The following is a 23,784-nucleotide window of genomic DNA, read 5'->3' as shown; positions in this document are numbered from 1 at the left end:
GGTAACAGGAAATGTAAATATGTATGTATAGTGCACTGGTTGACAGACAATAAACGTCTCAACACAATCCGAAAACCCGTGCGGTCTCATCCGCCATTCCGAACAACACGGAAAGTTATTTGCAAATCAGAGCGGTCTTTACATTTGCAGTGTTTAGGGTGGAAGCACGTGGTGATGTTGTTGTACAGAGACCAGAATACAAGCCTGTCTTTTGGAACAATAACGATGGATACTTGCGGGTTAAATTCGTACTTAACATTTTTTCAGTCATTTCACGACGAAGAGTCATTAGGTGTGTATACATATAATGTGTGTTCTTGTGACAGTATATACCCATGTCGTCAAAGTGCTTCCGCCACTGAAGTATCATGCCAAAAACACCAGACATGACACCCCACCCAGTCACATTATATACTGACACCGGGTCAACCAGTTACATTATAGTGACACCGAGCCGACCAGTCCTGTTTTCTTGCTCAAACCTCTCAATACTGAGCGTCAACCGAGGCAGCAGGAGTACCATTTTTTAAAGTCTTTGATATGACCTGACCTGGGTTTGATGTAACCATTTTGGCACCAAAGTGGTAATGTGTCACGTGATAAGTACAGAAATGCCTGTCTTTCTTACACTCATCCAAATCAGATTCTTTCACAACAGAAATCGCAGTAGTCAAAACCAGACTGGTTTCTAAAAGAAGAATCCCTCATGCTCAAACCAGATCTGATTCTGATTAAGTTGAAATGGCTCACACGAACGTTAATTTACGGACAATTTCAAGGTCATAGCTTGAGTAGTCTGTACACAGGCTTAAAATGAAAACATAGCCTCAAAAAACGTAGTTCCAGTGACCCACATTGAATCACCTGTCAGGTGTCAATAAGTGTCGCACGGAAAAATTCACTGAGGATGAACTAAAAGCGGGCATCAAGGACATCTGGAAAAATTTACTCTTAAGGAGATTCCGGACTCAATCAGTTCATGGAAGAAACGTTTTGCGCGCCATCTACCGAGAAGATGATTTGGTCTGTATACTTAGGATGTAATGGTTTTTGAGTGTGTAAATTTTTAGAAGCTAACGTAAGAGGGTTTCGGAGATATTGAGTGTCAAAGTACGGTCCATTTTCTATGCCCACCCGATATATGTATTGTTGACGGCTTGGGCCCGGTTGTTCAAACTGAGACTTAGCACCAAGTTTAACTTTATGTTAAGTCTGCTATTTTGTACCTAGCCCAAAAATGGTTGGGTAACAGTATATTAAATATGAACTTAATCTGCTTTTTTATACTCTGCTTTTGGACAACTGCACCAGCTGCTGAATTTGGCTTAAATGTAAGATATTACTTAACAGCAGCATTAGCTAATACACTTTCGAACAACTGGGCCCTGAACTGTGATTTGGATACTTCGCTTATTGTAAAATGACTCTTATAATGCGCTCCGTTTCTAGATTGTTGTGTGGGTGTACAAACAAGATGTAACTCACTATTCATATTACCTGAGAATAACTTCCTTTGGTTTGCCCAGTACATACTGTGCCTTGCAGGCGCATCTGTTACTGTAAGTCTGCTTTGATACATGTGTGTGAAAAGTCCCGTGCCTATCTGATTTGGGCGTTGGATCGAGAAACCAGAGCTTTGAACTGTGATCTGTCATAGGCTTGGAGCGTAGTCACGTATCTTGTCCCACTTGCCACGAAGCCCAGAGGCTATATGCCATAGATTGCAGTTCCAAGGAGGGTGGAACAATCTACCATTTCTGCAAGAGCAATCTACCTTAGAGCAGTTCCGATGTTTTCTAATTCGTTAGTTTGATTCCTCACGCGTGAAAATTGCTTCTAGTAGAGAGTATGCTTGTTGAGGTGTAACAGAAAAACTCTTTTAGACTGTCTAACTAGTAGGCGACAACCGGGTAACAGGAACATAATTTTGTGCTAGAATTTTTTTTTACGATGAAATAAGACGTTGACATCCTTCAAAACGTTTATTACGCCTGTGGTAGTAGTCATGGCATACATAGGGCATGTGAACTATACAATACACCTGGACACATTGGTTTTGTATTCGCTGAGATGTTAAATAGCTCGACCCGGAATATCCCGTCCCATCCCACACACTCTCCCCCACTGGGTAAGTTAGACCCAGAATCCCCCCTCCTCAACCATCCCCACACACGCTCTCTTACTGGGGTAAGTTAGACCCAGAATCTCTCACCCCCAGCCCCCCCCCCCCCTAATCCACACTCACGCATACACAAAGTATATTTCCTCGTCCATTTATTACCCTATCTTCTTACTTTAACCAGAAGTGATCAGGGCTTTAGATGCAATGTCTGAAACTCTATAATGGTTGAAACTGATGTTCACAAACAGAATAAAATGTCAGGGTTAAAGTGTGTTATAATAAACATTTTATGAATTCTGAAAAGAAATGTAAAGAAGCATAATTCCGTTTTATCAGACAACGGTCCATTACAATAAATGTGGTTTTAACTTCAAGTAACTTTCGTATCAGACATGTTTTTTTCAATATTCTTGAATTTTGTGTAAAACAACAACCAAATAAATAAATCAAACAATAACTTCTACTGATTCTTCCATTTCACTGACATGTCCAATAACAAATATTACAGCATATCGATATATGCATTACAGAATATAATAATCAAAAATGCCAAAACTAATCATGGTTTTTTTTTTTGAATTTATTTATTTGATTAAAGTTTTAAGCCTTACTCAAGAATGTTTCTCTTATACTTCGGTGACCATACTGTGGTGGAAGGTATCAGGGCAGAGTCTCGGGGGAAGTCAACGACCATACATAGGATGCTACCACATCTACCCACGTACGATCGGAGAAAAAGCCAGCCTGGGGTGGATTTCGATACACATCGATCTTGAAATATATTTCGTGTTTTCAGAAGACGCACACTCCGGAAAATGGGACATAATATTTCTTTAACGTTTGTTGGATCAACTTCTCTCATTCAAACGACTTATTCCATGACCAAATAAAACACTGGCAGTCAGTGTAACGAACCAGTACTAAAGCCTAAAGTAAATGATCTTACGTTTGAAATACAGCGACTGCATAATTTGCTACCATAAGTATTTATTTAATTACTTATTTGACTGGTGTTTTACTCAAGAATAATCCACCTACACGACGGCGGCCAGCAGTCTAGTGGGAGGAAACTCGGTAGAGCTCTAGCGAAACCCACTTACGACCGGAGAGGAAGACAGCATGAACTGGTCTTGAACTCACAGCGACCGCACTGGTGAGCGCAACTACCCACGAGCCTCTCATCAATGGGGTCATTGTGACTTCAAGTCCAGCTCATGCTCACCAATCGAATAAATCAAATAAGTGATTGGCGAGAGGTTCGTGGGTCATTGCGCCATGCTGAACGCTAACAGCCTCGGCAACGTTGGCCCATATTTAAGCATTTACTTGAACATTTAGAATAAAACCCTACGTGGGCTGACATTCCGTATTTCACTGCTTACATATGACCATTTGCCAACTATCACAATGTCGTCGCTGCAATTTTTATATTCTCGGTGAAATAGCCGGTGAAATACGGTTTCTTAGGGTCAGTTTAGGGTCAGGTTTTTGTTCCAACTGATCATGTAAATGCATAAACAGTAGCAATTTACGCGCAATTTAGCAGTATGACCTAAGAAGAAGTAGGTAAAAAATGCAGTGATGTTAATAGCAATTTATTAGACGTCAGTGGTCTAGAATTACTCAAAATTCATCATGTTTAAAAGATTTTCTCAGTTCAGATATGGACACAGTATTGCAGCTCTCCTATGCTAATGGACTTTGAACTATATCCAGTCCAGTCCAATCCAAAACGAGGCAATATGGCGATATGGTGGGGTTAAGTTGAAAACACGCAGGATACCGCGCGTAGATGAAAAATACTATTTGAATATGCAAGCTTTGATAGATTACTACACATATAGCTATATGATGTATGAGGGCGCTGAAATTCCAGTGATAGGATCGAATAAAGAGTGCTCAAGTACAAATTGCTTTTCCATGTACATTTTGTCTAGTACTGACACTCAACGATTTTCTCAGCTAATTTAATCAATAATATTAGCAGACTTTTTAATGACCTTCGATCTTTATTCAATTACGTACAATGTAAAATTATTTAATAGTGAGATCTACCATCTATCGCCTCAAACCGTGGGTCCATAGGCTGTTTCAGTCAGGAAAGTTCTTTGGGGCTTTCATAGAAGCTTTAAGCGTAGTTTGCACATTTTTGGTGAAAAGTATAAATGTGGTCTGTGCATATACGCACATTAAAGCTACAGCAATTTGTAGAAAACATGGCTCTGTACGCTTTAGGAGATTTACACAGCTATCCCTGCCCAAAATCCGCTGGTCCAAATGCGCCGATATCCCGTAAGTTCTGGGTTTTATACGAGTTCTGTTTATTTCTGGCAACAAACATGACTATAAATGGAGTCTGTGCATATACTTACTGAAACTACAACAATTAGCAAAACAACATCGCTGTGTAGGCCATAGAGTAATTCTGAACCAGTGAGGACTAATAAACTGCAATTAACATTAATGCATTTGTTTTACCTAATTTAAGCCATGGTGCAAGAGGCGTAAGAGGAGAAGCGTCCTTATGGCCCTCGTTTTAGCAAGCAAAACGACATACTGAACGAAAGAGGTTATTCTGAATCCAGATCCGGAAAAGTTACAGTAAAAGTCATAGACTTGATTAAACTTCAGACTTAAAGGTGGGAGAAACGTTGTTATGCCCCTCGTTTTAACAAGTAAAACGAGACAGTGAATCAGTTAATCATTGCTAAAGTTATTTTTACTTTAGCAATGGATCAGCCTTGAAGCGCCCTCTTTAATATCAAATAAATGCAGGTTCATTGTTGATAACTTTCATGTTCATAAATAAGAAGAGAACTCTGTATTCGTCTAATGCGATATCCTTGCTTTCAGAATATGAACTTGTGTTTACATGGTGGTTGCTGGGTATTTCCTAATGAAAAACGACAGGATTTACTTATTTATTTGACTGGTGTTGTACGCCTACCTCATGTGTATTTCTCTTATAAAACGGCGGCAAACATCATGGTGGGAGGAAGCGGGTCAGAGCCCTGGGGGAAACACGATAAGAGTTACTGTTGAAAGTGTTCACAGCGAAAATGGCCTTTGTCGATAATTTTACGTATATGTCTAATAAACTATATATTTTCACTTGTATCTAACACATGGATTATTTAATGCCTTTGAAGAGGAAAAGATGCTCTGGTCGTGCTTCGTTTGATTGTATAGGTTCTGGCTATGGATAGGCTGGCATCCTTCAAGTATGGGTGAACCGTCCTGGTCACAGATCACGTGTAGCCCAGTACATACAGCTTGTTGGTAAGTTAACTTATACAACAAGTTAACAGGTGCTCCCTTCACACGTGTCCATATATATTTGTACATGTTTATCTTTCACATTTTAATGACAGTGGCCATAAACGATTCTCTATAACATGGCGTGGTGTACCAGTTCAGTTGCATCTTATTGTTACTACATCCATGCACACATTTGTTATCAATAAGGGTTCACAGTATGATGGTTAAGAATGTAATCTGACCATTATACTAACTTGAAAGAAACACTCTTTCCACCTTTGTTACTTTTATTCATTTCATCTTAAAATTAATTACTCATTCTACGTATATACCAGTCCGCATAAGCCGAATATAAACCGGCAAGAATAAACTTCAACGCGAGGTCCGCTACACATAAGAATAAGAAAAAGCGCCCTGGTGTTTATTCATAAAGCCTATGTTTAGCAAGAGATGTGTTTACTATAATGAACATTTGAAATGTTTACACAAAAATGTGGTGGATATTTGAGCGCCAAGTCATGTTTACTGGACTATTTGTGTTTATTGAACATATAATCAACCTAAAAATTAAAAAATTAAATTGCTAAACTTAGCCTTGATGAGTAAACACCTGGACGCATTTATAAACTGTAACAGATCTGTGTTTATAAACGAAACACTTATTTTTAGTGTGTATTATTCATAAATAATTTCGCATTTAGATCTGAAGCAGAGCAGAGACTCTTCCGCTGTCAACATGATATGGCGAGAACTGTATGTAGTTTTATGTATTTATGCACTTTCCAAACATCCCTGGCAGCGTGCCGTGGCCGAGTGGTTATGTGTGTGCACTTCAGTCGCCAGAATATACCTGAGGTGGGTTCAAATCTAGCTTTGGCATTAAGCGTTCGACGGCTTTTATGGGGCCACAGCCTAGGCTTTGCTGAAGACCATTTCTTTTCCACAAGCATGCTGTAATACCGCTACGTAACTTTCTGGAGAAATGGTCAGTAACTTACCAAATGTCGGTAGTTTATGCATGGTAGTTTGTTCTCCCCAAAACGTTCATGGCTTCAGTGAAAGTTCGTGAGCATGACGATAAACAATGTTTTGCTTGCACCGAGCACGAAGCCATGTTTCTAGCCTGGTTTTGTGTTCTTTGTTATGTCTGGTATTTGACATCAGTTTGATAAAGTCCTGTTCATTCTAATTCGAAATGGGTCTTTGTGGTGAAGAGATGTTTTGAAGTGAAGTAACGTCATTGATAAATGTAGCTTCTTTCTTCGTTAAAACAGCTTCGTGACTGTGTTATCAAATAGCCAATGAATGGTAGAAATTCCTCGGAGACAGGGAGGTACACAAAATATTACTGGACGATTTACGTCATGTGATCCTACTTAAATAAATTGAATATCTAAACAGTGAACTGAAGCTAAGCTATTCGGAAATTTAGTCAGGTAAATATGACATCATTGAAAAAGATGTGCTCGTAAGTGTGCTGACTGACCGTGGAAAGTCACTGTGCTTTTGCGTTGTCGGTCGACTCAAGTCAACGGTAACTGCAGATCAATCCGCACTGTGAGTGCATGGAGGCTCAAACAGAGTGATATGGGTCCAAATGTACACATTCGAGGGTCATGGATTATTTTCTATTTATTTACACTGGAAAATGCATAAAATATTTCAAAAATGTCTTTCATATCAAAATGGAATTGCCTTTCATATTATGCCTCTGTCAGCGTTATATTGTTGAGTTGTTTCCTTTAATAATTTACTTAGTGGCTCATTAACAAAACATAGAAGCGTAGCTAGGGGCTAAGTTGCACGTCAACTCACATCACACAATTAACTGTGATGTGTTCTGACAATCATCATATAAAGCCTCAATGAAACACAAATTAATGACTCTGCCGTGGGCACGTGAGTTATGAATAACCAAAATCATCTGTGAAACACATCTGTAAAATTCGGCTCGTTTGTCCACCAGGTGCTTTTGTTCACATTAATATCCCTCATATGCTAGGTGACAGAGTCTAGGTGGTAATTGTTCTGCTACGCTCAGGGGAGGAAAAGTCTCCTACCTGTGACCCTATTAACAATCCAAGAATTCGATATCTTGTCAGATGAAATGACTGGTGTTGGCTTGATAATCCGACTTTACTGTCTATAATAAACTAGCATGAGTTTTTCCCTTGTAAAGTACCGAGTGCAAATCAAACGCGATTATAATACATCAATCCATGTTAAGGTGAGGTCGCGGACAGTCGTTTGTGATTGACTGAAAACTTATTGCAACATACCACATTTCACTTGTCAGTTAGTGCCGTGATGTCGGTTAAATAGTCTGGAATCAATCATTTCTGCCAATACATGTCCGCGTTTATTTTTATGGGATGGAATATGACATTCCTGCTTTGATTCGTACTCTACGTGTGTCATTTCAATTTGCTCTCTCTCTCATTACTGTACTCCAGAACTATAACACAATAAAACTATCGTCTCTCCTTCGATTTTCTCCATCACCGTTCACCCTATCGACATCACATTTGCTAAGGGCCGAAGGATGTGCAATGTTAACTATTGTGTTGTCAGTTGTGTGTGAGTACTTCATAAAAGCTTAAAAGCAGCAACCATTTCATTCCATACTTACAGTTCCAGTATAAATTTTTATTGAATGTGCTATCACGACTGTCAAAGATATGCACCAATCTCATTAAATCCCATCTAGAGCTTCGAGGAATAATTGAATGCCAATAAACAACAAACTGATTATAAATTGCATATGTCAGATAAATGACCATGGCCTTGGCCAGCAAAATAGTTCGATTTATTTGTCAGATATAGACTTGAAATTTCTTTAAAATAGCTGACTCGGGGGTGGCCTGTTGGGCCTAGTGGGTATCAATGATGTCACATCCATATCTTGTGTTTGGAAAGCTCTTTTCAACGTTCATTCGGCGAATGCTTTCATATCCATATATGTGAGAGAGTGAATGCTTGATTGTCTTTTTCGTCATATGACGACGAAGGAGTTCTGAGAGTGCATGTAATGTGCCCTCTTGTTTCAAGACGGATTTCCACTGCTCTTTTATCTGGTGCTTTTTCACTGAGACGACTTTCCGAAGACACGTAAGCCCCCCCCATCGGAACCATTATTCTGACACGGGTCAACCAGTCGTTGCACTATCCCCATCATGCTGAACGCCAAATGAAGAAGTTACAACTTCCTGTTGTAAAGTCTTAGGTGTGACTCTACCCAGGACTGACAGTAGATCTACCGAAGCGGGCGCTCTGCCAACTGTGCTATCGGGGACTGTCAGTATGTGTGTATACTCTCTGAGGTGCTAAAAATCTGATGTTATGTCACTGGTTACAACATAATTAAAAAAGCCTCTATAGAATCCAGTGTTTCAAATGCATCCTTTTAACTTGATTTCAGCTTGTCATTATGTCGGTATAACCTGCTCCCTGGGCAACGGCAAATATAAACTACGCAAAGAGAATTATAGGTTAATAAACAGAATATACATGAACCTAAGCAAACTTTCGATCCCTTAAATAATGATTTTAAGTCATTGTTTGCATGTATACAGATCGAGGACTGCGCTATGAGCGCTTTTGAACAATGTATATATTAATAAAACCCAGTACATCTATTGTTTAACACCCATAGAAACGAGTGGTTGCTAGGAAGAGTCACAATAAGGATATTACCTTTTTATCAAGTGTGATGCATTTGTTGTATTCTGCTTGGAAATATGAGTTATAAATTGGGAATAAATGTTTGCAATGGTTTATAGCAGGTTTAGACATATAGGCTACAGTGACTCCGGGTAACCGTGCGTGTACTGAGTCCCTATATATACACTGTCATCCTTTACATATCAGGTTGCATCATGCATATTGCATAGCCAAAGGGTTAAGTAGATATATTAGGAATAATGTGTATTATGTGTAAAACCTGTAGTCCGTGTATGAAATGCACGCTATATGAACAGTGACAAACATGTAAAACTGATAGACGTAAATAGAGGATATGAAATTCGTGAGCCTCGATATCATATTTATTAAACGAGAGTAACTTAGAAGTAACTTACAAGTACATGACGGAGAATAATATAGTACAGACAAAATTTATTTACATAGCGACTTTTTATACACCATACACATGTCGAAAATTTGCTTTATACAATGTATCGCTCAATACGTTAATATTTATAACAAGAATATTACATTTTATTACAGAAAGAACAACCGTCTAAAACTAGACAAATATCACTTGCTCTGACAGTTTGATTTAACGAATTTTGAACAAGTGAAACAGTCTACAAAGTTCTAACGGCTAATTGGAATTTAGTCATCAGCTAGTGTTCTTGTGAAGATCTGGATGACGATTCAATGATACAAACACATCGTCGTTTGGGTGCTCCATGATTGTAATGAACATGCACGTGAAAGACCACCCAGCACGGGACTGCCAAATATCGGCACCATTTAAGAACTTAAAGAAGTGGCTATCACACGGGACGTGGACTGACTGGAACTAGACATCACATGCCACATGTAATGATTGACCCGAAGATATCAAATTTATTCAACGAGAGTAGTAGTTTTCATTTTCCCCCGAGTCTCCATTATGAAAAAAAAATGTTAAAAAAAATAATGGCCTAGCCGATGTTTCCGTTCTGTGGATTTTACTTAGCCTTCGTGGCGATGGCACTATGTCGTAGTCAATGCCGAGGATTTCCACATTGACTCGATTATCTCCTGTCACATTTATAACACTGGCGTGTCCTTTTTTGTCAATTTTTGCGATATTTCCAGGTCGATAATCGACCATGTTGACATTTGCAGACGACAAGAAAAGCAGTAAAAAGAAAGTAGTGCCTGTACAGCCGAGTTGTAACTTTTGATCGGTCGACTTTATGAATGAATAGATACACGGACCAATCAAAATGTCGGAATTTATATTACACGTATCATAACTATACGTTATGCCTTTATGAACATTTATGGGATAAAGAAAGTTATTTATCATCAACAGCCCACTGCGCAGGTACAAGTATATGTCACGTTGTTTGAAGTGGTTACAGTGATAACTCACACATGAACGCCATGTTACGGTTCGAAACAATGGTATACCCTTTTTGTTGTCTGCAGTGAGTATATCCAATTTATTCATCAGTAATTCACATGAATATCTAACTGAAATGACATGGAATTTATAACATGAAAACATGCATTATAATCACAAAATTGCGCTTTTATGTACATCACAATTATCAACTGAGTATCTGCACACATTACCAACAAATCAGATATTTTGTCATGTTTTAAAAGGAGCATTCATTCGTGTGTTAACAGAGTACATCATTCTTTGGTAAAACAGTAAGATCAGTAAAATGGGCAACTATTTCAAATCTTTCAAACGTAAGGCGTTGATATTTCACACACATTATTCAGTGAATATTAGGCGTCTTTTGAGAATATTTCATCATCGGCGGAACAATATTAAAACCTGAACAATTTTAAGACCTATAGCAATTCCCAGACACTTGTTTTCATTTCATTAAAAATTCAGTTATTCAAAATATTTCAAATATGAAGTCTTGACATTTCACATACATTATTTTATGGATATTAAACATCTTCAAATTAAAATTTTAACATCGAAAGTGACATAGTATTTAAAAGCGTGAAATATTTATTTATACTTGATGCCAAGTATATTTAAAATTTACGGTTAATTTGTTTGCTGTTTTAGTACCATCCACCTATGATGCTGAAAGATGTTAAATGTCCACTAAATAATCTGTGTGAAATGTTAAGGTGTTAGGTTTTACGTATAGAATAATTGGGAAGGCGTATCCATTTTTTGGTCCACTTGACATAACTCGTACTTTTCTCATCCGATGCGTTCAGTCAAGTAAATACACCACCAGAGCGAACAATTCTTGGACCCGGTGTCCCTTAACGTTTAGCCTGTGAGTTTTTACTTGACTACAGAGATGATTGTCACGGTATATGGTCTCATTTAACCCCAGCTCTATAGGCACTATACATGAAAGTCTGTTATAAACGCGTGATAATAACACAACTACATGAGACATTTTAGCCATTTTACTGGTCACTCATTTATATAGAGAAGACTCCAAGTTTGAAAGTACCAATGCTGGTTCAATATATCTGAGAACTTTGTGACATTACACACAGGTGGCTGGAAGTGCCATGTCTTAGAATTGAGCCAGAAAGTCGCTAAAATAATCAAATATTATTCATTGCGCAGACACTATGTCATACCAAAGATACATGTAACATAATCATATAATATCAAGTGTACATGTAACACTGTATCATGATATCAAGTGTGCAATTAACGCTATAATATAATATTAAGTGTACATATAACGCTATAACATAATATCAAGTGTACATATAACACTATAACATAGTATTAGGTGTACATGTAACACTGTAACATAATACTAAGTGTAAATATAACACTATAGCATAATATCATCTTCAGATATAACACTGTATCATAATATTAAGTGAACATATAACGCTATAACATAATATCAAGTGTATATATAACACTATAACATAATATCAAGTGTATATATAACACTATAACATAATATCAAGTGTACATATAACACTATAACATAGTAGTAAGTGTACATGTAACACTGTAACATAATATCAAGTGTAAATATAACAGCATAATATCATTTACAGATATCATAGCTAAACACGACACTATGCAATAGTATGCCTTTAAAACCCGTTTTGTAAAAATTATCATTTTGTTTCACTTCCGGTTCATATTGTAGCCTGATCTCTCACCGTAAAGATCGGATTGATGATGCTAGCCATGCTGTCAGTGCATTAACAAAATGTTTTGTCTTCAGCCCAAAATCAATTATTGTTATAGCCCAAAATTAGTGATCACTACCGCGAAAAACAAAAGCGTCTTAAGGATTCCTCTGTCAACAGATTTATTGCAGGCATCACCATATACAACAGATCTAGGCTATAGACAAACTATATCACAACAATCCACCACATCAGATTGTGCTAGAAATGCTAGAAACTAGTTTTTGATTAGATTACTTATGCAAAATACATGTAAAATGGTGCAGTTGACCCTATTGCCTGTCCCCCACTCATGTGCGGCATATGTGAATGGACACTTCCCGCCAAATGATCCTACAAAACACATATGCGACAAATATTAACATTATGAAGATCACATAGGTGAATATTTAAACAAAATATTTACAGTATGAGTGAACATACTATACAATCGTCTTAGCCCATATTTTTCATGTCTGTAATGTAACGAGATTAATTTTTCACCATATGGCATGGCGGTTATGTATGGATAATTTTGTACAGATATGCCATATTTGAGGATGAATATTTGCGAAAAATTTAATCGAATAATCAGTCACAAAAACCAACTCTGCTAAATATGGTGATGTCAAAGAAAATGCCTTATACGATTTAACATAAGAACATACCGACTTTCTCAATCAGGTAGAAATTCCTGCTGTTGGAGTAAACTTGTATAAATAGTTGTAAGCTCACCCAGTGAGAATTCACTAAATTTATACATACTATAACTATATTTTAAAAATACGTCGTCACCTTGAGTGAAATTTTTTCATGGATGCCAAAAATTTTCGTTTTAACGGTTACGCAAACAACCCGTCTCCGAGTGGATTGACAGAAATGTGACTCATTCAATATTTGCATATTTACTCAGATTACATTTCTGTTAACCCATGAATCACGACAATATATCATCACACGAAGTTTTCTTAACATATAAAAATCACAGCTGGCTCACCATTCTCTTCAAGGACTCTTGTTCTCATAGTTCCATCGATATCACTGAAAATGGTAAATACGAAAACACGAACAGAGAATTCAATATCACCCAACTTAGTCACTAATTCTCTACGTCATAAATAGCTGACAACACAACGTAGTAAGAGTTTAGCGGCACAAATAGCTATATCTTGTATCTCAAGTGTGAATCTGCGACATTACGTTGTATTTGTGATGGTAAGTCACAAGGTTAGGACTCTTTGCTCTGAATGCCCGAATAATACACCAAATGCAACGCTTTGAAAGACGTCAAGGCAGCGTCTGAAACGACGCACAAACAGCAATGTTTTCTACAAACATTAGGCCATTGTGTGAACAATGTCCCTAATGTCCCGGATTTACGTAATCCAAGATTAATCCACTGACCTGCGGATCTTAATTTTTTACGAAGAATGCATGAGATCTTGTTTCGCCGGCTATCTTTATGCCCGCTCTTGAATTCATTCTCCCAGCGTTGCTAGAAGCGAAGTTCATCCCTGTTAGCGTAAGAAACGCCCTTGGGAGAGCCACCCATTGAGGTGAGAAAAGTTGGGCAATGCGTTGCCATATTTGTGATACTGTTGTCTTCGGAAATCCTTCGCTTCTTTTTGCAACACTTATCAATACACAGCAGCCGTTTGTAGGCCATACGGAAGTGTCGGTTTGTGATTCCGTAGAGAACGCTGTTCATGCTTGAGTTTATGTGCGCCAAGAGGACGACATAGGTGTGGACGTCACTGCTGAGGCGGTCGTGCTTATCGTATAGAACCACGATTACGTAAGGCATCCAACAGACGGAAAAGATAAGGAAGATGATGAAAAGGGTGCGGACGAACTTCAAATCATTCTTGCCCTTCTTTGGAAGGTTCATGTGCTGCTCCTGAGTGTCCCGGATTTTGCGGGTGCTTCCTCGGACGAACAGATAGATCCTCAGATAACAGATAGCGATGATGACAAGGGGCGTGATGATACCACCGATGGTAAAAAATAGAGTGTAGCTGTAGTCGGCCAGTCTGTCGTAGATACAACTCAACGTCTTCCTGTCGTACACGTGGTCTCCCCAGCCGAAAAAGTTGGGCATCTCGCAGAGGAAACTGACGACCCAGAGACCAATGGTTATAAGGACGGTGTTCCGGAAGGTGAAGATTTTAGGGTAGACCTGATGATGGCAGATGTGGATGTAGCGGTTTATGCTGATGGCACCAATACTGAGAAGGGAGCAGAAGCAGCTAGTAAGACAAATGCACGCCACGAGCTCGCACAGAGCTGGCTTGTCTTCAAAGTATACCTCCCCAAGAACGAAACCTGGTGAGAGAAATAGTCCATATTCTGAATACGTCTAGGTCATTTAGCTTCAACAAATCAACGTGTGCAGAAAAGGACGGCCTGGGAGGGACCGTAATTGGAATTCACAATGCAAAAATAAAACAAAAATTACAGCGACGCTAAAAAATGTTTAGCCGATTTTTGTTTGTTGTTTATTTCGCTAATCTTTAATACCATTGTCGTGAATTTTTCACCTATTGTACTTGACGGCGATCAAGTTTACTAGTGGATGAACCGATGGTTGATAAAAGTTCTAAAGTTATAACCAAATCTCAATCACAAAGGACAATTCAACAAGTAACCTTCCGCCCCTTCAGATAACGATAAATTAGACATGAACACTGCGAATTTTGACCAAAGATATATCTGTAGTGACAATATTTTCCAATGTGAGGTGACATTGTCGAATTGAACATCATATACGATTCTACAGAAATCAAGACAATCCCCGGGTAAATGCTTATCAAGAAGTGTGTTCAATTCATTTTTATATATGTGACAACACGAATTGAGAGCTTTTCTAGTCGATAATGATTGGGATTTACCTGTGGGACTTCTTTCATGCCTGGATATAAACTGTTCAGAGACTGGCAATCGGATTCCAAGATTTCTATCTACAGCTGTATGGCTAGAATTAGCAGATTACATATCCGCTTAACGGTTTGTCCGCAATGATCGATTTTTATGAAGTTGGCCTTGCGGTCAATCTACAGAGTTTAGAGAATGTGGTCACCCGTCTCTATCTGATATTTATAAGTTGAGCATTTGCTATTGACTGTTCTGGGTCTGCGAACAACACAAACACCGTTGATTCACGAGCGAAAAGTGAATTGCTTCGCTCTTAGCACTGAACATTTACCAAATGCTGTTAAGACATTCCGCCTTCAAGAATAATGGCAGTGTAACAAGGATCGAGGCGTAACAGTCTGGTCATTTATCTACAAGAATATGCTTTTTCTTGTCCGGATTTTAACAAGAATACGGCGAGGACAAGTGCATATCACGTGAATACTTTAACGTCTGATAGAAACTTTAGATTCCTGTACACTACTCAGCTTTCAGCTAGATGCTTCTGGCAATTAATCTAAACATATCCACTTCTAAACACCAATTAAACTGGTCTGAGGACAATCCCTGTTTACAACGGCTGGAATGCAAGAATGTACTTTGTCATCAAGATGGATCCACAGATATTCAAAATGAAACATAACACATATTTAATCATATTTACCACCAGCACAATCCTACTGTTTAAAGTCTCTGTGATACACGGACGCCGTTCCAATTTCTTTGCATGGTGTCATAACTCTCTGGTGCGGAGAGCACTAAACTTTGCCTGTCAGACCACTAGAGGTGCAGTTTGACAATCATATTCTGAATCAGTACTCCAAAGATGGATACGACAAGAATGTGTTATGCGATTGTTGGTATCCACTTTTCGAGACCTAATTTAAAACAATAAGTGGCACCCAATTTGTTAGCTCGCAAACCATGTAAGGAACGAATTTTCTTCAGTTTACACATAGCCATGAGACTACATAATCAATGCTTTAAACAGAAACCCATATTTCACCGGAGCGTTACCCTTAACCATGTCATCGCTGCTCTAGTGTTGCTCTCTATGCTGTACGTCTTTAATTATATTAATTTATACATTTTTAAACATTGTAAATGGTAACCTACAGTATCTAATATCTAATAGAGTCTTTGGATTTTGGATGTCGCTTTACAAAAAGATTATGATATTAGTTTCCTGAGTGACGCTTACTGATTTGTTGTTTTATGCTGTACAAAAACAAGTACAAATTTCCAATAGGTTTGGCATCCCCATTATAGGATTTCTTGTCCGCTTGCACTGTGGAGCCTCTTTAAAACAAAAGATAACACCAGACCAACTGTATATATGTATCGATAAAGAGTCGCCTTTTAAAGCTCAAAAAACGTCACTTTATCTTTGTGGTGTAGGATAAGCGACACATAGCAGTTCAACGTAAGCGAAAACGCCCACGCAGGGAAAATTTCTAATACCTGAGAAGGCAAGTTTTGTGCTGTGAGAGTCATCCGTTCCTAGTTCACCATTTTGCCATGTGAAAATAGTGGTAATTCAGCTGTTTTTCTTCTGATTACGAGACAATTCTGACGTACATTGAAAAAAATTTCAACGAAAAAGTGGTAGTGGACTATCGCTGGCGTTACTCCACAAGGTCTCAATCAGGAGGCCACGGTGCGTGGCCTTCGGTTGTAATATTGATGAGGGGCTGTTCTTCGCAAGTCTCTAATACTGATGTGCGTATGGCACGGATGGCGCGACATCGTGTTTCCGGTTTCTCTATCACTGCGTATCCCTTGCGTATCCCAAAATTGCAAATTAAATAGGTGATTTATGGAGATACCAAGCACGTAATAAAAAAAAATGCATATGCCTCTGCAGGTCTGTATGGACCTTCTTCTGAAATAACTTTGGTTATACGTTTTATTGTCTTTTCTTCTAAGTGACATACGGATGTCAAAACTTTGATCGACGAACACAGCTAATACAAAAATATCGCTATCGTGATGGTGGTCAGTGATATATTCATTTAGATGGCAGTGCTGAAATTTGGCAGTGCTGAGAGAACACCGCGTTCTCACGCCAGAATCGGTTGTCAAAAGTATATTAAAAATTTAGCTAGGCTTAAATCTTAATATCAATCTTGGCCTAATACAAACCAAATGGAACTATAATCTATCCAAAAGTTAATTTATACACTGCTTGATTTATACACTTTTGAACAACTGGGCCCAGGTACTTTGCACACACCCTCACTTCGGAACTAGCTGGATTCGAACAGGTAACCTCAATCGGAGATAATGGTCTGAAATGGACCGTTTGAACGACCCATCTAGGGAGAGCGTGGTACCGTAAATACACCTGTATTTTATCTGCTGAAACAGGTTCTTAAACAATCGATGACTGATGCGTAACAAATGAAGGAAATATCTGACCGAACATCGGTTCCTAAGGTACATGTATCTGGGTGAGTTGTGAAATACACAATAAAAGGCCAAGCTAACAGCACAGCGTCATTTCTCGCCTGCTGTGGCTTAGCTTATGTTTTCGATTTATTATTTTGAAATTTATAATACTGAAGCCTTGTGCTTAATGATTGCGTAGAGGAAGCCTACAACCTAATCGTCTTACCGATGATACTGAAGGGATCAACAATAGCTGTCACACAAAGGTCTGCAAAGGCCAAGTTCAGAATAAATATGTTACCCATCGTCCGTAATGCCTGAAACAATAAAAACACACCATTTAAAAAATATATATAATGGCCCATGTGCAACAACAGATTTGCAATACATGCGCATTTCAAAAGTACATTCCACGATGAGGGACACCATCTCCATCAACCAGTATAAAAACAGCAACGCGTCCCATATGGCTCGTCACAGCCAATTACTCGGGACATTTTGGTTTTTTTCCTCGTGTAAACTTGACCCAAATCGTGTCTTGTGAAGAATCCGGCGCTAGACAATAGTCAAATGAATGTGGAAGGAAACCAAGCATATCAGAATGGTTTCATTTATGATACTAAGGATTTGATAATTCGATTGATGATACTCACAATCTGATACTTTTAATTCATGGTACTCAAAATATGATACTCTGATTCATTATACTCATGATTTTACATACTGGTTGTCCATAATCAGTCAACAAGATGTTTGTCCAGCACGTTTTTTGCCTGACTAGACACAAATAAACAACGTTTACTTTTGCGCCTTGTACACCCGTAAGGTATGAACGCTGTTTATAGTAAGCGATGAAGCATATATAAAAGAGAGATCTAAAGCAACATATGTTCTAGTGTCATGGGTATAGACCATAAGAACAAATTTATCGATAGAGCAAGAGAAGATATATCGGGGAGGAAGTAAAAAAGAAAGTAGATCAAAGATACAATGCTGAGAGAAATGACAGAAAATTAATATTGACGACAGTAACGGGTGATATGTACGTTTACACTGCAGAAACTCTGGTTAGTGCATAACCCATTCATGATATGTAGAGAAAGCACAAGTATGAGTGTATGTGATAATGTAGGCCACATAGGATCAAAGGAACTGTGGACTAAAGCACGATAATCTGAGAAAATACAACATTCCCCTAGGGCTAAATGTAGGTTATTTTCTCTCCCTGTATGTTTGGACATGGTCTGAAAACTAGTGCACTGAGATTACCCAAATATCAAGAAAAAATAAAAAAAACGCTGAAAATCATTAATGTTCTTTCTGTCGAAAAATGATGAACTACGGAAGATTAACCCTCCAAATTAGTCTTCTTCAATTTGAAAAACACGTTCGCTTATCTTTATTGTTGAAACTGAAAGAATATTTACACGAATCTTTGATCTAGAGTACATGGGGTCAAACGCTCTTTTTGCTGCTAATAACCTAGCTTTGTGCAAAAGTTAGAGTTCCATGCTGATGCCCCTGTAGCGGGATTCAGACGATCACGTAACACATTCTCTATTAGATACATGTGAAGTACCAATGTTAAATCTCGTCCTGATCTGTAGGTAGAGTGTGGCCTTTGAAGTTCTAGAAAATTAACTGTATAAAAATACATATATGCATGTCTCACTTTTGACAGAATCAAGAATGATTAAATGTTTAACTCAAAAGCCGTCGCTTAATTTCTATGAGAACCAGACATGAACCAACCCCTAAGATCTCAGGTAGGAGCGGCCGTTAGGTTAATATTCATAAATCATATTTACCGATGAAAGAAAACTGCTGCTGGCGAAGTAAACATATGACGACGAGGAGTCATTAGGTGTGTGTACATATATTGTGTCTTCTCCTGGCAGGGCGAGTTCATGCCGCCAAAGTGCTGCCGACAGTGAAGCATCATGCCAAAGACACCAGACATGACATCCCATTTAGTCACATTTTACAGACACCGGGACAACCAATCATGTTTTCTTGTTCTAACCTCTCAGTGCTAAGCGCCAAACGAAAGAAACAAGTACCATTTTTAAAGCCTTTGCACACCTAATGAATCATCGCCGTTTTATAGTTGAAAACTAGTTAGGTACGACTTAAAACCCCAAGCAAACATACATACGTACGACAGTATGAAAAATGGCAAATGGTCACACGTAACCGTAATGCGGTGTCTTGTTAAAACCCCAAGCAAACATACATACATACGACAGTATGAAAAATGGCAAATGGTCACACGTAACCGTAACGCAGTGTCTTGTCAATTTACCTCACTTTCGTCTTGTCAATTTACCTCAGCTAAAGTACAACATTTTTTAGCTGATTACAAGACTGGCTCGTTACAACTGAAAACTACTTATTCCACTTTATATGTAATCGTTATTTACCGTATAAAACATTTTCGTCCGCAGCACCTTTTGGGCACTGTAATTTTAATTTCATGGCAAAATCGCCTTCAAACTGAGAGAACCCTTACTATGCACTTCCTTATTCGAAAAGGAATTGTCGACATGTCTCATTCAAGGGATAGTAGACACACGCATCTGAAACAGAGAAGGGCTTTTGCAACACAGCTAGAGTAGAGAGTGGATTCAGAGTTCTTCGCAAAGGATGGTGTGGGAAGTGGTATGAGAATAAAACGCCTCCTTTTCAACAAAATATTGAACGCCATGTTCTGTGTTGTGCAGTGGACTGGACAGAACAGAAATGAGTACATAAATCTTAACAAGGAAGTGCATTCGTCTTTTAGCGAGAATTGTTTTTATATACGCTGCTCCACACATCGTTTTTGATGGAGAGTAGATGTTTTTTTAATTGTCCTATCATGACAGGTTAGAGCTAGAGTGCCCACAGCTGGACAATTCCCTAACTCCTAATCGAAGCTTTAGTTTTATTATACTCCATAGTTATAAAGGAAGCTGTGCAAAACGATGATGAGCTTATTATTCCTTATCTGTAACATCTCTTACATTATCAAAAAGCGCTAAGAGACTGTCAGTCATCACTATTATAGAGAGGAGTAACTATGGACGGTTTGCAGGTTTGTCAAGGGGTAACTATTGACGAAGGATAACTATGGGCTTTTTGTTAGTTTGTCAAGGTATGATTTAAGGCTGAGTTAGCGTTATACGCTAATGAACACTTCACTGAGCTAAGATTAACAAAGGTCGTTGTCAATTCCAACGATTCCATCGATATCGTGAGAAGTTTTCCCCAATTAGTGCCTACATTAGCAGATGGTATGAACGCAAAATCAGAGAATACAATGAATAGTGAATCATTGTCACGATAAAACACAGGAAAATTACCTTTGTGTAAAAACTTCTTTGCTTCTTGCTGTTAAAACACAGATTTTCAAGTATTTGAGCTCCAGCGGACGGAACGTCAACTATGACATTAAAAATATGCCACAGCTTTTGTCAGCGCAAAATTTACAGCAGTTCATTAAGGAAGTTTTATGAACTGAGAAATGAGCATTTAGAAGTAAATGCTTTTAGAGCTGAGGGAATCTTTGAATCCATTCTAACATGTAAAAATCGCTTTCATAGGTGAAAGCTGTGTACTGTGACTATGCAACAGAGTGACGTCAAGTGACATCCTCCGTGCAACTGCTACTATTCACTACTATACAATAGTAAACGATGTGCACATGCCATGTTGCCTTTTACTAATAGTTATGGTTCTATCAATTTTAAATAGCCAAAATAATGAATTCAAAGAAAATGTTTAATTAGGATCAGCTTTCTTGAAAAAGTACTTATTTGATTTCAAACCGAATTAGAAAATTGGTGTTGAACATACGTCTTATAAAACATAACAACTGTCTTCAGTATCCTTGCTGTACAGTTGTAGTCGCGGCCCGATGTTTTGCTTTTGTTTTATTTACTTATTTTTGGTGTTTTGCTCCGTATTCAAGAATACTTCGCTTATACGACGGCGGCCAGCATTGTGGTGGGAGAAACCGGCTGAGCTAGCAGGAAACCCACGACCATCCATAGGTTGCAGATCAAATCGGCCTTTGCAGTCTGTAGGCCTTTGTAGAACGAGAAAACGAGTGTTTTCTATGTTATGAGGTCATATAGCATAAAGGTTATGAAAAATATGTTTAGGAAAATTTTATCAAACTGTTCTCAGCCACATAGACTATGATCAAGTCGCGAATTGGAATGGATCGATGGTACGTCACATCTAGTGTATTTCTACAGCTGGGCAACATCTTTCTAACTCTAAAAGACTGCATTCCGTATGATCGCCTATGTTCACATGATCAGTACGACGCAGTCGGGTCATTTAATATCAGGTTAGTAGTACTGCTAAAGCTACAAACCGGACTTGGGACAATTACGGGATCCCAATGCCGAGGTTTGAGTCGTGTGGGTGTTGTTAAAGGTGAAGAAAACATAAAAATGACATACAGTTTAGAAGAGAGAGTGCAAAAGGTTTGTTCCTAAATGTGGTCTTCAATATTTTTTCCAAGTTTTCCTTACGGTGAAAAAGACATTTGAAAGTAATTTTTGTATAGTTGGTATTTGGGCCCACCTTTTGGTATTTATAGTCTTTGTTTAATAATGTCATAAATGAGGATGTAACACAGGTTTAATAAATATTTTTGCACATATTTAAATATGTTCCTTTCAGCTAACAAATGTATTAAACCTCAATTTGGACCATATTTATATTTTTAATATGTTCATAAATGTTATCATAATTTAGGTTAAATGCATATGTTTCGATATAAACAACAAATTTACTCAAATAAATTTATTCAAATAAAATTTATTTGACAAGCATTACATCCTTAACATTATTATACAACAACGATAAATACCAAATAAATAAATATCCTTTTCTCTTGAGAAACAAGATCCAAAAAAATATTAAATATCATATTTGCAAATAAGTTTTGACGCTCTTTCATCTGATTTTTGCATCATTTTTATGTTTTCTTCTCGTTTAAGGCAAAAACAACCTTCTAATATAAAGGCCATATTCATGTCATCGATGCTTTTTTCCAATAAAGTATTTAAATACTGAATACAAGTCGAAGGCTGTTTGCCTTCGGAAACCTGAACATATTTTTTAACCGTCTGTATTGTTACCCAATAAACCTCTATCAACCTTTCGCAAGGCAAGGGTTCGTCTGTCTCATACTTATCTTCCCCAGATCTCTAATATTTAAATTATCGATAGTGGGGATGCCACAACTGTAAACTGTAAACAAAATCATATGCAAATACCTTTGTTGTTAGAACGGCGCCAACAACTAATATGTTCCCGACGGTGCCAGTCAGCATGATTACCCCCATACAGACAAGATAAGGGATACCCGAATCCAGGTGTGTTCTCAGGTAAAAGGGACCAATCTTTGTACTGTTGAACAGGTACGGCAAATCCATGATTTCCCACTGCGTGATGACAAAGCTTTTTCTGCATCTGGTCTATGAGAAAACCATTTAAGAGACAGCTCGTTCACTATCAGCCAATCAGATCGTCTACCTGCTAACGGACAGAGCACTGTTTTGCTTATTAAGTTAATTGGTAGCTTGTTGTTTGGGAAGGATTCAGGTTACAGACGTCACGGTTGACAGCTTACAGGACTCGAGGGGAATTATGGGACTCCGGGAGAAGATGCAGTATCAAAGATATATATATATATATATAAAATCAGATGAGCCACAGCTGAATGTAAATGACAGCAAGCACGGAAAATAAATCAAATACTAGTGGTCATAATGCGATAATTGCCCCCACAAAAAGACTAAAAGGCAGAAATTGGCTAGTAGGGTCAATAGCTATATGGTATTTGGTTAGTTGATGTCGCAAGTTAAATACGGATCAGTTAGCTAACTAAGATTAAGCATTTGGGTTGATCGTCCTCTATGTTGAAGTGAACGATTCTGTTTCTGTATTTCTCACTGATTTGCACTACAACTGTCGTATGAGTAGTCGTCGTGGCTATTACTATATAATAGACGAAACATTGCTGCTGTAGCTGGAGGTACCAGTAACACGGCTAATGGCTTATATCAGTATGATATATTGTACATACGTTAATAACAAGATAAGACTTACATATACATGGGGCCTGTTTTACAAAGCTGTCGCAACACTACAGCGAGCGCATTTACCATGATGACGCATCTCGCCGTCACGCACTGAAGTTACGCCAGGCGCAATTTGCGACGGCTTCGAAAAACAAGTTTCAGGGAGGCTGGAGACATTTTTAGATGGGTAAATTG

At 38.2% G+C, this 23,784-nt stretch overlaps 1 protein-coding gene across 1 annotated transcript; it reads right to left on the bottom strand.

Moving 5' to 3' along the window:
• Positions 1-13,709: 13,709 nt before the first annotated feature.
• Positions 13,710-22,941, bottom strand: LOC135472530 (melatonin receptor type 1B-like). The gene is made up of 3 exons (XM_064752074.1): positions 22,783-22,941; positions 17,739-17,829; positions 13,710-14,536 (listed from the first exon to the last, which is right to left on the bottom strand). Exons 1-3 carry the CDS (start codon positions 22,939-22,941, stop codon positions 13,710-13,712), a joined length of 1,077 nt encoding a protein of 358 aa, XP_064608144.1.
• Between the last annotated feature and the right edge of the window lie 843 nt (positions 22,942-23,784).

This window comes from Liolophura sinensis, chromosome 8, assembly GCF_032854445.1.
Source record: "Liolophura sinensis isolate JHLJ2023 chromosome 8, CUHK_Ljap_v2, whole genome shotgun sequence".
NCBI classification, from domain to species: Eukaryota; Metazoa; Mollusca; class Polyplacophora; order Chitonida; family Chitonidae; genus Liolophura; species Liolophura sinensis.
Note: the sequence above shows the minus strand (reverse complement) of the source record. Positions and strands in the feature narration are given on the sequence as shown.